Genomic DNA, 13,862 nt, shown 5'->3' on the forward strand with positions numbered 1-13,862 from the left:
AACTTATAATGTCAAGATTCCTGCTGGCGATTACCTGCAGAAAGAAAGAAATGTCGATGTCGTTCGACAAATGAGTCTAGAAAAGGCTAGGAGAGAGGAGGAAGGATTGTCATCAAAGATACCAACAGCTGGTGATGGTGAACGGGAGGTAGGAGACATCACATTCTGTATGGCGAACGCAACAAGGGCATTAATCGAATCTACAGAACCCTCTTTCCAAGATCCTCGTCATTCATCCCGGATCGCGCAACCTTCGTTTAGGACTTGCATCTGATTTCTATCCTAAAGAAATACCAAACTGCATAGCGCGGCCTACAAAAGCAGTGCAAACCAGTGGATCCCGAAAAGCGCCTGTGATGGGAAGCAGAGTCAAAAGTTTAAAAGAGCAACATGAACGAAATAATAAAAGGAAAAGAGGCGAGGCGGACGAGGACGATGACCATCTGGAAGAAGATGTTGAGATGAGCAATGGTGATGATATCGGGGAGTGGGTTGATCCTGTGCGTCGATCAATCTTCATAAAATACATTGACGGGATTAATCGTACCTTCAGATAGACGAGTCGATCGGTTATCTCAGAGATTATCTTCGAAATCGTCTTGTACAGGAACGTCTTGCTACCGACTGGAGAGAACTCACCCGAGTCAAAGCCAACAACAGCAAGGTCAAGCCTGAATTGTTGCCTGAGCACAACGATCCATATCGAATTGACTGGACAGAACCAGAGGGGAAACCGTTTTTCATTGGTACGGACGCGTTGAGACTCCCAGAATCTGCTGGGTACACTGTTCGTTACCCCATCCTTCACCGCTCTCTCAACCGTCGAGATTGGGCCTCTTCACAAACTGTTCTCGATGATATTTCCACCATCATCACCTCCTCTCTATCCACTCAACTATCCATAGCTCCCCGGGATTATCCCTTTTTCTCTGTTCTCCTCATCGTTCCTGATCATGGCGATCGCGTGTTTATCCAGGAGATGACCCATCTTATTCTACAAGTCCTAGGTTTCAAGTCTATCGCGGTACAGCAAGAGGCATATTGTGCTATCTTTGGAGCAGGTATGAGCAGTGCCTGCGTGGTAGATATTGGTGCTCAAGAAACAAGTGTAACTTGTGTGGACGAAGCCATGCTGCTTGCCGAGACTAGGTGAATATCAACGTTCTCAAGCGCGCTCCTTCCTGATAAATTGATACTGATGTACTGTAGAATAAAACTGAACTATGGAGGAGATGACATAACGTCTGCTTTGACGCACCTCCTTGTAGCCTCAAACTTCCCATATCGTGAACTTGACCTTGCAAGGTCTCAAGACTGGCTCATGATGGATAATCTCAAGATCAAGCTGTGTACATTAGAGGAACACCTGGTGGCTAATACCTTGTGGGACTTTTATGTGCCCCGGGTTGAGGGCCTGACTCAGAAATGGATGCTTCGGACTTTCGACGAGAATATTCTGGCCCCTTTGGTATTTTTCGACACGCGAATGGTAAGGTTCTTACTCTTTCCAGCCAAATTTACGCTGACAGTCCGTCCTGGCAGATTGACTTTGACGAGAAAAAGGGTCAAGGATCTTTCAGGTTTTGGAACACGTCTGACGACAAAGTGACGGACGAGATCACTTCTGCGTACGAGGAGCCAGTATGTTTTCAAACGAATATTCACCAGAAATTCCAACTGACTAGTCTCGTAGACGAGCGCTATGAAAGCGTTAACAAGCCACCTCCTCCCTGGCGCTTCTCATACATCTGCATCAGGCTTTCAAAAGTCCGAAGCTCCTAGCAACTCTGAATCTACTACTCCTGCTCCTGCACCGCTCGCTATTAGCTCCAATTCCAGCCCAGAGAAGCCTAACGCATCACTTTCCACCACCCTCGCTCAAACTCCTGTGCCGGAGCTCAACCTGCCTTCCACTGCCTCCACACCGACCCCTGCTGCCGGAGGTGCAGCCGATGCTGACACTCCTGGTACAGCTGCGCCTGCTCTACTGTCCCTTCCCACACTCGCAAGCCTTGCCCCTCAACCCACCCTCTCTGCTTCTCAAATTTTCACCGCATCATCCCAGTCACCTCTCGACGCTGCCATTGCTGCCTCACTATCACTCTGTGGTACAGAAAACAAGATTCGCACACTCTCTCATTCTATCCTTTTGATAGGCGGCTCGTCGTCGATCAAAGGTCTACCTGCCTTTATCTCCGACCGTTTACCTCCGTTACTCAAGCAACGCGGCGTGCCAGGTAACGGTGAAGTAACAATTGTCCCTCCTCCCAGAGGGTTAAATCCACGATATGTCAGTTGGAAGGGCGGGAGTGTCATGTGTAATATTGAGGGGCTGGGGGATATGTGGATTAGAAGAGATGAGTGGGAAGCGCTGGGTGTGAGAGCGTTGAAAGACAGGTATATGTGGTTCTAAGCGGATATTTAGAATGATAGGGAGCAAAGATTGTGCATATAAATAATGTGATTTGATACCGGCCATTTTATTGCTCCATCCTAGTGACATCAGATTCCCGACACTTGACGGTTTTAATAGATCAACGGCGGCGGCACCTTTGCTTCACTTTTATGCTGCCTTGTGTGCGATGACTGCTACCAATGTATACTTCCGCATGCCATGAACAACTATATGTGCACTATCCTGAATACCGACTAAACTCCACACACTCTAACCCATAAAATGCAAACAAACCTCCTCGTAAAGCACGTGTCTACTATTACTCATCTTGTCATTTTTGTCGTCGGAGAAAGGTGACTCTGATGAAGGTATACTTTGATGATGATGATGTTGATGTTGATGATGATGAAATAAATCGAATAAAGAGGAAGGCTAGGCAGAAGAGAGAGTGAAGACGAAAAGAATAAAGTCTTCGCGCGACACTCTGGAACCCCAGCTGCCCTCACGCTGAACACTCCACATACCATTTCGGCATAACTTCCTTTACTTTTGAGGTTGCCTATCACCCTGGTTACCCTGACCTCCTCGTCCCCTGGGGCCCCTGCCGCCTCGACCGCCAGCACCGCCGTTAACCTGCCTCTGGCCCTGACCCTGGCCTTGCTGGCCACCGGTCCTTTGTCCCTTGGCCTTGGGTCTATCGTCCTTCTCCTTTCGGGGTTCGAAATACAAAGTACCGTTGGGGAATTTAGTACCGCCCTCACCACCTTGCTCGACGGGCAAGGAGTGCTGGATGGCCTTTCGGGCAGACTCCACTCGAGCGAACTCGACAAAGGCACAAGCTTTGCTCTTGACGATTTCGGTAGACTTTACCTCACCGAATCGAGAAGCAATCTTGGAAAGCTCGGCATCGGTAAGGAAGTCGGATGAGCTCTGCGAGTCAGGGGACCAGTTAGGGAGCTATATGAAAGTCAGTGCAATCCTTTTGTTACCATAGGAACAAAATGCCCACCTTGACAAAACAGTGGGCCGTCTGAACCTTGGAAGGGTCTATAGTCTGCTGTCGTCTTTGTCCCTGACCGGTACCAGCGGCAGGTGCGGGCTTTTCGTCCTTCTTGGGCTGCGCAGGACCGGGGGCAGGGGCAGCTGCAGGCGCAGGAGCAGGCGCGGGAGCGGGGGCGGTGGCAGATGGACTAGCTGTCTTACCCCATACATTAGAAGCGGCCATGGATGCCCAAGTCATTGGCTTGGAAGGAGCAGCGGGGGTGGTCGAAGCGGGAGAAGAACCATTAGTAGTGGGAGCAGCAGCCTTGGGGGCTGCAGGGGAGGGAGAAGCGGCCTTGGCGGCAGGAATAGGTGCAGCAGGAGCAGGAGAAGCGATGGATTCGGTAACCGAAGCGGCAGGTTTAGGGGTCTCCTCAACTGGCTCAGGAGCGGCTTCAGGCTCCTTGACAACAGGAGGCTCCTGCTCCGGAGCGACGTCCTTGTCAGGCACAGCTGCAATCTCGGCCTCCTCGGGGACGGCGTCAACAACAACTTCCGCGGGAGCGCTGACAGGGGCGGGTTCGGGGACAGGGTCCTCGGCAGGCTCCTGAGTGACGGTCGTCGCCTCGGGAAGCTTCTCAGCCGCAACCTCTGGCTGGGCAGGTTCCTCCTGAGGCTGAACAGTCTCCTGGGGAGCAGATTCGTCCTCATCAACATCCTCTCTCAAATATCGGAAGATGTCGTTGAGCACAAAGTAACCGCCAGGTTGCTCGGCAAGGAAAAAGGTTTGGGAGAATTTTCTCCAGGATTGGTGGTTGTTGGAGAGTTCACCCAGGACCAAGATAATGATACCACCATCGGCGGAGGACTGGGAGTCCATAGAGTGGATGTAGACTTTGCATTGGTTGTAGCCAATCTGAAGTATACGGTCGTGAATTTCCTACAGCCCGTCGCGTCAGCCTCTTTTGGGTGATGCTCTTTTCGCCATCGATCCAATGATCCACGTACCTGCTGCCCGAATGCCGGAGTCACGTCCTCACCCTCCTCGCCGTGGATAAATGTTGAACGCTTGTTGTAGAAACAGTGGAGACGGTGTGGCTGAGAATTGACAAAGTTGCTGCACACACACATCAGCCATGTTTTTCCGTCTCCAGGCTTGAATGAGGAATGTCTACTGACTAGTACTGAGGGACGAACTGCCATCCGACGTCTTGAGGCCTGATCTTTGACTGGTCAGGAGCTGCGACTGGGGGCTGAGTGGATGCCATTTTCTGGGATGTGTGAGCTGCGGAAGACGGCGTGGCGAGGATTCCTTACGGAGTCTGGAGGTGGGCGAGATGGAAGGGAGTGGAAGAGTATGGAATGTCGAGCAGAGGCTGTCGCTGCACTTTTGACTGTCCATCTCGTCGCGCCGGCGTCATGGCTCGCCCAGCGCCCTCTGTGGCGGAGATAGCGGAGTTATAGAAGAGGCACCCCCGCACGGCGATGACCGCACACGCGTCGTCTGCTGTCCGTCATTCGCACCGAACACATCTCCCACTTCCACCACCACCACGGCCGCCATGTCCTTCGATCTCCAGCAAGCACTCGCACAGCTCCAGAGCGCCTACGATGCGTCCTCGGAACAGGTCTCTACCCAGCTCGCAAAGCTCAAGGTCAGTCGTACACCTGTGCGCGCTCGAGACGTCCCCAACTGATCGATTCATCGCAGCTCGAGCTAGCGCAGTCAGGCTTATATTTTGCTCCGCCTTCTGCCGACCCCCAGGATCTTATTGCCGCTCGATCCATACTTGAAATCGGCGCATTCCAGTCTCTTCGACAAGGCGACCTCAAGTCCTATGCCCGTTACAACTTTGCCCTCCAACCATTCTACGACAACCTTAGGGATATCATCCCTGCATCTCCAAATAGACCAGTGACCTTGGGGCTCCATCTCTTAGGGCTGCTGAGTGAAAATCTGTTGACAGAGTTTCACACATTGTTGGAGACCCTTAAGCCTGAAGAGTTGAATGACTCATTTGTGAGATTACCAGTGGACCTGTAAGTCGATTGCGGATGTCTTACCCGCGAAGCTGACATTGTTTAGTGAACGATGGTTGATGGAAGGATCATATAACAAGGTGTACCGTGCCAGAGATCGTGTCCCGAGACCAGAATTCGAATTTCTGCTTGAAAGGCTCATGGGCACTGTCCGTGGCCAAATTGCCTCCACCATAGAGTCTTCCTACCCTTCTTTACCCCTTCAACATGCCGCTACCCTTCTCTTCTTCAAATCGGGCGAAACCTCCTCTCTCACAGACTTTGCCTTTGCTCGAGGATGGTCACTTTCACCTAACACTCAGACATTCAGCTTCCCTCGCTCAAGCAAGCCGGATATTGCCCTTGCCGCTGCAGAAAGTAGCAGCGATGTTTCATCGGCCACAATTGATAAGCTTAAGGGCACCGGTGTTGTTCGAGGAGTGCCGATGGAGACCATGGTGGGGCCTGCGTTGAGGTTGGCTCAACAGTTGGAAGCTATCGTGTAAGAGGATGGTTGGGAGTTGTCATTATCATAGTATGCAGCATTGCCTCAAAATACATGTATTTGGGTCTGCCAAGACCAAGTATCTTTTGATTTGAACCGACGATGTATTTGAGTTGCATGCAGCCTGCTCACTGATGTAATAATGACAACCTGATTTATGCTGGCTTCTCCTTGTATAACCATCACACCCGTCTCTGTCCGTCTATCCATCCGGTCTTTCACCTTACGTTCTTTCCTCCAACCCGCTGATACCAAACACTTGATGTAGGCCTTATGGCTGATTTCCGTGTTGCACATTATGTATCACCGGCCATGATCACAAATTATTGCATAATTCTTGCTGGGTAAAGAACAGGACTTGGTTTCTCAATGATGTGTTTGTGCATGTAACCTTTAGTGTCATTCAGTGGTCTTTTCTTCTATGTAAAGCACGAAACGCCACACTAATCGCTGCTGTGTCACCAGCAAGTAGCATGTATGGAACATCTTACTGATACAAGCACAGTGTATACCGCATGGTGAACAGTGCCTGTAACGCACATAGATCGGGACACTTTGCGAAGCAGACAGATTTCGTATTAAAACAATCCGAACACACAATCCGAAAACAATCCGGAAATTTATATCGCGCGTCTAGCGTTTATTTATCGCACTTTCGAAGAAGAGCACATCGATCAAGATACCGCAGCCACACAAGCACAAAACGCATTATATCCCTTGAACGACAAGAAATACAAAATCTACAAGGATTGGCAACCTGATTATGAAGGCGGTTCTTCAGCGAGTGATCAATGCGTCCGTCACAGGTATGATGATGCATCACGCAACTACGTACATAGCTTAAGAAGCTCACCATGTCTCTTCTCAATTGGCAGTGGACGGCAAGATTATTTCATCGATAGGTAAAGGTCTTCTTGTTCTGGTCGGTATCGATCGGTGTGCGTCCTTCGTTGTTCCATACATCTTTTCAAGCCAGTAACATCAGTTGATGATTGTCGATCAGATGACGAGCCGCAGGATGCTACTCGAATCATCAAGAAGATCCTGACTGCCCGACTATGGGAAGATGAGAACGGCGTAGCCTGGAAAAAGAACGTGAAAGACATTGACGGAGAAGTGCTCTGCGGTACGTTTATCAGATTGACCCAAAATCCAAGGCCAGCTGAACATTGAAAACCCAGTCTCTCAATTCACACTGTTGGCTGGCTTCAAGGGAGCTAAACCCGATTTCCATGAATCAATGGTACGCTCTTCATGGAGTTCATGAAGCCCAAGAACGAGCGCTCACCATGTTGCCAAGTCCACAGTCCCAGGAAATGCATTTTACAGTTCTTTCTTGAAGGAAATCAAAACGGCGTACGATCCATCCAAGGTTCAAGGTGCGCAACTATCGTCTCAGCTGGATGAAGCATGGCTTACGATGCTAAAGATGGTCAATTTGGCGCGATGATGCAGGTATCACTGACCAATGATGTACGTATCAGACCTTAATCATTCATTTCCTTTATACTATTACTATTCGACCGTCAGGAATTGATGATTCAGCAACAGGGTCCAGTAACCATCCTTCTCTCTTCAAAGGACAAACCGGAAAAAAGCGGGACTACCACTTCCACTCCGTCAGCAACCGCTAGTGGTATTTCAACACCCCTGGAAGGCAAAAAGAAGAACAAAGGAAGAGGGAAACTTCTGACGGAGATCAAAGCTGATCAACAACTCGGAGAGACAAACGGCGCTGATTTCTCGGGGACCTCTCTCTCAGCTCAACAAGAGCAAGGTGTCAGTGCAGCAGAAGATGAGATTGGCAAATTGAGTGTCAATGAAAATACGTCATCACGGTGAACATCGCAGTGAACATGTACCACAATTATAGATTAGAACCATGATCCGAATCTCGGTTTGCATGTTTCACTAGTGGGGCAATTACGTTATACATGCTGATATACTCTATACTTTATACGCTGGCACTATTCTACAAAAATCAACCATCATCGACCTACTACATGCCCGAAATCAAACGACACAAGTGCTTTAAATAGAATGTTATCTTATACTCCCGCATCCTTTCCGCTTTCCGCAATCCTTCGCCTAGTCGCCTCGTGCGCCTCTTCCGGAGAGCTTGGCTTCTTGAAGAAAATAACAAACTGGATACACAACACTGCCGTCCAAGCAATTTGGAAGTAGAATGATCGACGGGCTGCCATGTTCCAATCAGCAACTCCGTCGCCTTCAAATGACGCTTGGACCGCGAGTGTGATGGCAGAAGCAACTTGAGCCTATGGAAGTATTAGTCTGGGCGGACATAGACAAGCGTGGGGACATACCATGACCTGAACCCAGGCACCAGCTACGCCAGCCATCTCTGGCGGACAGTATGTAATCAAGTTGATGCTGTGACAGAACATTATCAGCATTTGTCTGCCTCATTCATATACGAACTTACGAAGTGCAGAAATAGGTCAAGATAGCGCCGGCGCTACCAAGTATAAAGGCAGGGAAACAGTATCGCCAGTAATCTTTGCCATGCCCGCCATTGGAAAAGATCTGGAGAAGCTCGGCGGCGACGATGACTGGGGAAATATGAGTTAATAAAAATTACAGGTAACGTTGCCAAATTTACTCACATAGACTACCCAAAGGCAGGATAAATTTGGGCTTGGTAATTATTTGTGGGATTTGTTGGGCAAGACCACCAACAATAAGGCCAGTGACACCTTGGGGAAGCATGGCAGCCGCGACTTTGACTGAGACGCAAACCTTAGTCAATCATACCCAGGATGAAAAGTGTTCATGCTTGCATAAGCTACTCACTTGGAGTCCATCCCATAACTTCTTGGAAGTAGGTTGCATACATGAGTTGTGACGTCGCCCAAAAAGGGACTTGCGGCCAAAACTGTTAGCAGTTGTCATTACTCAGACTGGAGCACTATCACCCACAGGCAATGCCAATTGCGAGGCTTGTGATCACAATGTTCGTGATCTTCCACACCGAGCTAGGCAGGACAGCAGATTTGGCGGGAATTTTCGATTCTACAAGACTGATCAACAAACCGTTTAGCAAATGACTTGATTTATTACTGACCCCAGAAGAAAAAGCCAATAGCAAGAGGGAAGCTCAGAACGAAAGGAGCAATGAACGAAGCAGACCCCCATCCATCGATCGGTCCCTGCGTAAGAGAAAGAATAAAGCAAATGAGACAGGCCATCATAAAGCCCACACCGATGAGGTCGAGTCTCTTCCAACGAGGAAGCCCTTCCTCTGATTTGTATGCCGAGTGAGTTAAGGGTAGAAGGAGAAAGCAGATCGCGGTGAATGCGACACCTTGAGTGTGATGTCAATTGAAAGGAAACCTGGCAGCACTACCCGCTAGTACCTACAAATGATGGCGAGGACACGGAAGAACCATTTATAGTTCGCCAACATGCAAATGCCGGCAAGGACGCTGTTCGTATTGATATCAGCAGGAGTTAAAGAGGGGTCAACATATCACTCACAGCCCCAAGACGTTACCAATGGCACCTGAAAGACTAAGTAAAGCTAGTTTCTTCTGTTTCTCGTCCGGATCGGGGAACATGTGAACAGTAAGGTGGCTGTAACGAGCTGTTAACGTCGGATGGTTAAGGGCCAACGTATGAGAACGTATTACGCACTACGAAGATGGAATAGCTGCACAAAAATCAGCTCAGCCCAACTTCTCGGAGCATAGTGAGGCCCATCAACATCCACTTACTCATTGCTCCAGCAATTCCACCTAATCCTCGTAAGATCAGGAAACCATACCTAGGATAGACTTCAGCGGTCCTCCAGTACTCGCATAGAAAGATACTAACTTGTTAGAGGTTACGAAAGAGACAATCAAACTGAATATTCCCAAAACAAAGAAACCTCCCTCAAAGACTATGGAAGCAGGAAAGAGGTCCGATAGACGTCCAGCCAGTAGAAGACAAGCAGCGAAGCAAAGGGAATAGGACGTGATGATCCAAACTATCTGAGAATAGCCTAGGTTGATATCTTGAGAAATTTGGGCTACAGCCACTGCAACGCCAGATACGCTGGAATGCCAAATTCAGCGAACGTCCATATCGGATGAACTCCATATAAAAAACTCGCTACGACTTACTTGCAAACGTCCACAAACGTAGCGATTGAGAATATCAAAAGCAAGACATTTTTTCTACCTTGTCCAAGAGTCGCCAATCCGTGAGGAGCGTCTTGAATATCCACATTGTGCTGTGAACCTTTCTCAACTTCATTCTGTGAAGCTGTCATACTTTTTTTGTCTATTGGGGGGTGAACATGACTGGGCCCTTTAGTGAAGTCAGTGGGGATCGCATTGTCCGACATAGCGAGTTGTTGGTCTTGTAGAGTTCCTTTGGGTCGAAAGAGCGCAGTGATGCTCCCTGTTGCATGAAGTCATAGTGCTGCTTATATACTGTGGATCTCGATGTTGAGAAAAGGAGCACTGGCGAAATCGAACGAAAGCACGACGAAGGAGCCACCGCCGAACGAGCGCGACGCCGAGGAAAGCTGACTCACCATTTCTGAGCGCGGGGTTGTGCCTCAAACGGAGGATCGTTTCGATCAGCTCCCCCCCGTTAGATCAGTACCAAATTTTTAAAATAAGCGTCACTCGCTCGCTCGGTTGAGATCACCGATATTCCGGAATTCCATTATTAATTATCAATCATCAGGGGGGATGATGATGAATGATCGCCGTCTCACCGAGATGAGAGAGAGGCGCATGTCATCTATAATTAGGAATTCTTTAAGAATTTTCTTAGTCGTATTTATTTTCAAATGGTTCTTATTTACTTCACGTTCCTCTTTTAAATGGCTTATTTATAAAAATATAACGGAGAGAAAGATATAAATAGTGAATTTAAAATAAATAAGATCATTCAGATTATGCGGTATGTGGTGAGATGTATGACATATGGCTGTCTTTACCCTCATGTAGTGAACTATATGAAGCACGAGACGCAAGAAGAGAGGCGAATGAAGGAGAGAGGGTGGACGAAATTGGACGACCAGTGACCATGGGATTTGTCATTTTCATTGTCAAGTCCCCCTTTCGCACGCATATACCAGTATGCGCGCAGTATTACATCTTATATTTCATGATTCGCTTTGAACCGTCTAAGATTCACCATGTCCAGTACCTTGCAGTACGATTACAGATAAATGACTTCCGTGGTCTCTCTTTTCCTAAGCCTTATCAGTCCATTCCTTCACAACATCTGCGAATTCTTTGCCAACCCAACCATCCACTTCAGTCTTAGGGATAGCTCCCCAGTTATTGTCGCCCCATTTCTTAAAGATGGCAGCGCCAATAGCTCGAGGTCCTTGAAGCTGCTCTTCATTGTCCTTATCGCTGATTCCAATTTGCTCTGTGGATTTACCATGTATTTTGGTCAGAATATCGACGATCTCTTGACCGGTCGGAGCGAAATCGTAAATGTTGGGAGTAGTGCCGGGAAGCTGTGCGAGCTGGTCTACGTTAGTAACGAGCTCAGTGACAGCATGGCCAAGGTAGGCAAGTGAACTAATTTGGGATAAGCCGTCGGTAACACATCAACTGAGATGGTCACTCACGTCAGGTGCAAAGGGTTTTTGAGAGACTGATGAAAATACTGGATCTTATTGCCTTTGACATCGACTCCCAAAGCCCTTTTTTTAAATTCAGCTGAATGTACTTCTCTTCTTTTTTAAAACAACTCACTTGTAGCCGAAGAAGAACAAATCGAATAATCCGACCTTAATCTCAGTAATAGGCACTTTGAGCTCTTTGGCCTTCTCAGTGACCCTCTCCTTGGCTTTGAGAGCTGCAAGCCCTGGGATTTCGATTTCCTGCTTGTCCCAAGGAGCACCAAAGTCGGAAGGGATGAATGTCTTGAGGGCGGACGAGCCGGAGAGAGCCTCCAACAGATAATTTTGGGCTGAAACGCTCTGCGTGGCGATAGTGGAACTAAAGGAGGTCGTTCAGTCATGACTACCCACAGTCGATGATCTCTGCATGACTTACATAATAACTTCTAGGTCTTTGACGGCAGCTTGTATCTTTTCCACTTCCCCATCTCTCAGCTCTACGACCCTTTTTTCGATGCCCACATCAGAAGGAATCTTGGACAAATCACTGCCAGATCGGTGTAAAATAACCAGCTTAAGAGAGCCCTTTTTGTGGGCTTTGATTAGATATGGCAAGAGGTTTGAACCGACGGTGCCGTTGAGACCTAAAAGGGCGACGATAGGGGCCATGGCGATGATTGTATTCCGGTTGTCTGATATGAAAGGTAAAGATTCGCAGGCTCTTTACAGCAGCGAGGTACTACAGAAGTTACTTATAAGTAGCAAAGGGCAGGGCCTGAGAATGGCGCTTGAGCACATCATGCGTGCGAAGCAATCTGCAACGAGTTCCACGGTCTCATAAGTTCCGTCGCGTCAGTTATCGCAATTCTCCTCCTGAAATACAAGTTACGAAACTGTTAGAAGGCGGGTTATACGCTTCTATTTATGTGTACCAGAAAAATGACTCCGAACTTTCAGTTCCTGGTCCATGGTCAATCCGGTAACAATCAACAATCATCAACAAATCGTTATCGGCGTCTTCTCGGCAGGCTTGCGGCGGTGCGGGCCGCGAACTTGCTTATTTAATTAATTGTGTGTACGTACATAATTTCACGAGCCTGCGTACTCTTCCTTTCCTGCTGCTTCCTGCCTGCTGCCACGCCTCGGCTTTGTCGTGGAAGGTGCAGACCCTGTTCCCTGTCCGTAATTGACTTATAATTCTAAATACCAATCAGATGGTATCTTGCAATACATCCATGAAAAGACTTCAAACTTGGCATGTTCAACAGCGAGATTCTGTTTGTAGTGAATCTATAACTACAAACACGTCAAGAAGCCATGTGGTGGCTGGAAGCTGCACCTGGCGGGATGCCTAGTGCAATATTAGCACTCCTTCTGACAGCTCTTTCACTTATGCCATTTGAGGGCTTGGCTCGAAAGACATCTACTGGGAATTCGGAATTTATTGGTTGTTTAGACGGTTCCTTGTCGCTGTTGGCAGGAAGTCATCAGATAAAGAAAGAGGCGGCAGAAAAGTCGTATTATGATTGCTCTGTAAGTTTCTCTTCTATGAGGAAACAAATCCTTCCTCTAGTCAGCACTAATACTCGAATGTCTACTGTGTAGGCCGCTTGTGTAGAAACTGGCGCGTACCCATACTCCTACTTCACCGACCTGGGGAAGGGCGTCCAAAAGTGTTATTGCTCTTCGATAGGCCCCAGACCTTCGGATTATGTGGTTCAGCCGGTTGGGTCATTCGGTTGTCAATTGGGACAAACTAGAGTGAGTTGCCTCTTATCTAAAACTAGTCGCGTCAGTTTGAAATATGAAAACTCACTCGCAAATGGCACAGGCGGCCCTCACACAGACCGATCACCACTTCATCATTTGCTCTTCAGGTTTCATAGGATCCTTTTCCAGAGCTGGCACTTATTCGTCGCCTCTGGATTGCCTTGATGCTTGCGGAGAGGATGAGGGTGCGCTCTTTCTTCCCACATACAATGGCTTCTCCTGCCGGTGCGGAGGCGTCACTTCTGTCAAGAGTATTGCAGCTTGCGGTGCTCCCAATGCAGAGTTCTCATACGTTTATAAGCCAGCAAAGAGTCCAAAGGCGTCTAAATCCAAGGCGTCTTTTGGGACAGGGAGAAAGAAATTAGGCAAGGGATCGAAAAATCGATTGGATTCGCAAGAGGGTGTCAAGAAATACGACAATCCGGTATGTAATCAATCTCGGGTTAAGGAAGGGAAAAGTGCAAAGCTAACTCAAGCTTTTTGAAGTGCGATGATCCAGATTCCATACTAGGTTACTGTGGTTTTGGTGAAGAAGATAATCCAGTTTTCCATGACCGTACTCTGGCATGATCAATGGTGTTTCGAAAAGTGTAAACAGCTGGTAA

At 48.2% G+C, this 13,862-nt stretch overlaps 7 protein-coding genes across 7 annotated transcripts in view; 4 read left to right on the plus strand and 3 right to left on the minus strand.

The window, feature by feature from the left end:
• The window catches only part of CNBB3500 (hypothetical protein), a gene marked incomplete at both ends in the record, with an annotated part of 2,672 nt that extends 259 nt beyond the window's left edge, over positions 1-2,413 (plus strand). The window contains 6 exons of the mRNA XM_772025.1: positions 1-148; positions 207-500; positions 554-1,149; positions 1,210-1,489; positions 1,543-1,641; positions 1,694-2,413. The exon at positions 1-148 is cut by the window's left edge and continues 47 nt beyond it. Of these exons, the coding sequence (XP_777118.1) occupies positions 1-148; positions 207-500; positions 554-1,149; positions 1,210-1,489; positions 1,543-1,641; positions 1,694-2,413 (2,137 nt within the window). The remainder of the gene's footprint in view (positions 149-206; positions 501-553; positions 1,150-1,209; positions 1,490-1,542; positions 1,642-1,693) is intronic.
• Positions 2,414-2,938: 525 nt separating this feature from the next.
• CNBB3510 (hypothetical protein) lies at positions 2,939-4,644 on the minus strand (the record flags this gene model as incomplete). The annotated part of the gene is made up of 4 exons (XM_772026.1): positions 2,939-3,352; positions 3,405-4,316; positions 4,385-4,493; positions 4,556-4,644. 4 exons carry the CDS (start codon positions 4,642-4,644, stop codon positions 2,939-2,941), a joined length of 1,524 nt encoding a protein of 507 aa, XP_777119.1.
• Positions 4,645-4,938: 294 nt separating this feature from the next.
• Positions 4,939-5,901, plus strand: CNBB3520 (hypothetical protein; the record flags this gene model as incomplete). Its single annotated transcript, XM_772027.1, has 3 exons — positions 4,939-5,031; positions 5,088-5,416; positions 5,463-5,901. The coding sequence occupies 3 exons, from the start codon at positions 4,939-4,941 to the stop codon at positions 5,899-5,901; spliced, it is 861 nt and encodes a 286-aa protein (XP_777120.1).
• A 762-nt stretch (positions 5,902-6,663) lies between these two features.
• CNBB3530 (hypothetical protein) lies at positions 6,664-7,742 on the plus strand (the record flags this gene model as incomplete). The annotated part of the gene is made up of 7 exons (XM_772028.1): positions 6,664-6,706; positions 6,776-6,838; positions 6,904-7,026; positions 7,082-7,143; positions 7,201-7,279; positions 7,330-7,373; positions 7,452-7,742. The coding sequence occupies 7 exons, from the start codon at positions 6,664-6,666 to the stop codon at positions 7,740-7,742; spliced, it is 705 nt and encodes a 234-aa protein (XP_777121.1).
• A 206-nt stretch (positions 7,743-7,948) lies between these two features.
• CNBB3540 (hypothetical protein) lies at positions 7,949-10,170 on the minus strand (the record flags this gene model as incomplete). Its single annotated transcript, XM_772029.1, has 13 exons — positions 7,949-8,176; positions 8,225-8,291; positions 8,344-8,470; positions 8,525-8,644; positions 8,712-8,780; positions 8,838-8,930; positions 8,983-9,222; positions 9,279-9,343; positions 9,396-9,491; positions 9,552-9,567; positions 9,632-9,681; positions 9,732-9,953; positions 10,022-10,170. 13 exons carry the CDS (start codon positions 10,168-10,170, stop codon positions 7,949-7,951), a joined length of 1,542 nt encoding a protein of 513 aa, XP_777122.1.
• Positions 10,171-11,106: 936 nt separating this feature from the next.
• CNBB3550 (hypothetical protein) lies at positions 11,107-12,156 on the minus strand (the record flags this gene model as incomplete). The annotated part of the gene is made up of 4 exons (XM_772030.1): positions 11,107-11,443; positions 11,494-11,568; positions 11,621-11,866; positions 11,924-12,156. 4 exons carry the CDS (start codon positions 12,154-12,156, stop codon positions 11,107-11,109), a joined length of 891 nt encoding a protein of 296 aa, XP_777123.1.
• A 648-nt stretch (positions 12,157-12,804) lies between these two features.
• CNBB3560 (hypothetical protein) lies at positions 12,805-13,827 on the plus strand (the record flags this gene model as incomplete). Its single annotated transcript, XM_772031.1, has 4 exons — positions 12,805-13,020; positions 13,093-13,248; positions 13,319-13,681; positions 13,744-13,827. The coding sequence occupies 4 exons, from the start codon at positions 12,805-12,807 to the stop codon at positions 13,825-13,827; spliced, it is 819 nt and encodes a 272-aa protein (XP_777124.1).
• Between the last annotated feature and the right edge of the window lie 35 nt (positions 13,828-13,862).

This window comes from Cryptococcus neoformans, chromosome 2 (assembly GCF_000149385.1).
Source record: "Cryptococcus neoformans var. neoformans B-3501A chromosome 2, whole genome shotgun sequence".
In the NCBI taxonomy this organism is placed as follows: domain Eukaryota; kingdom Fungi; phylum Basidiomycota; class Tremellomycetes; order Tremellales; family Cryptococcaceae; genus Cryptococcus; species Cryptococcus deneoformans.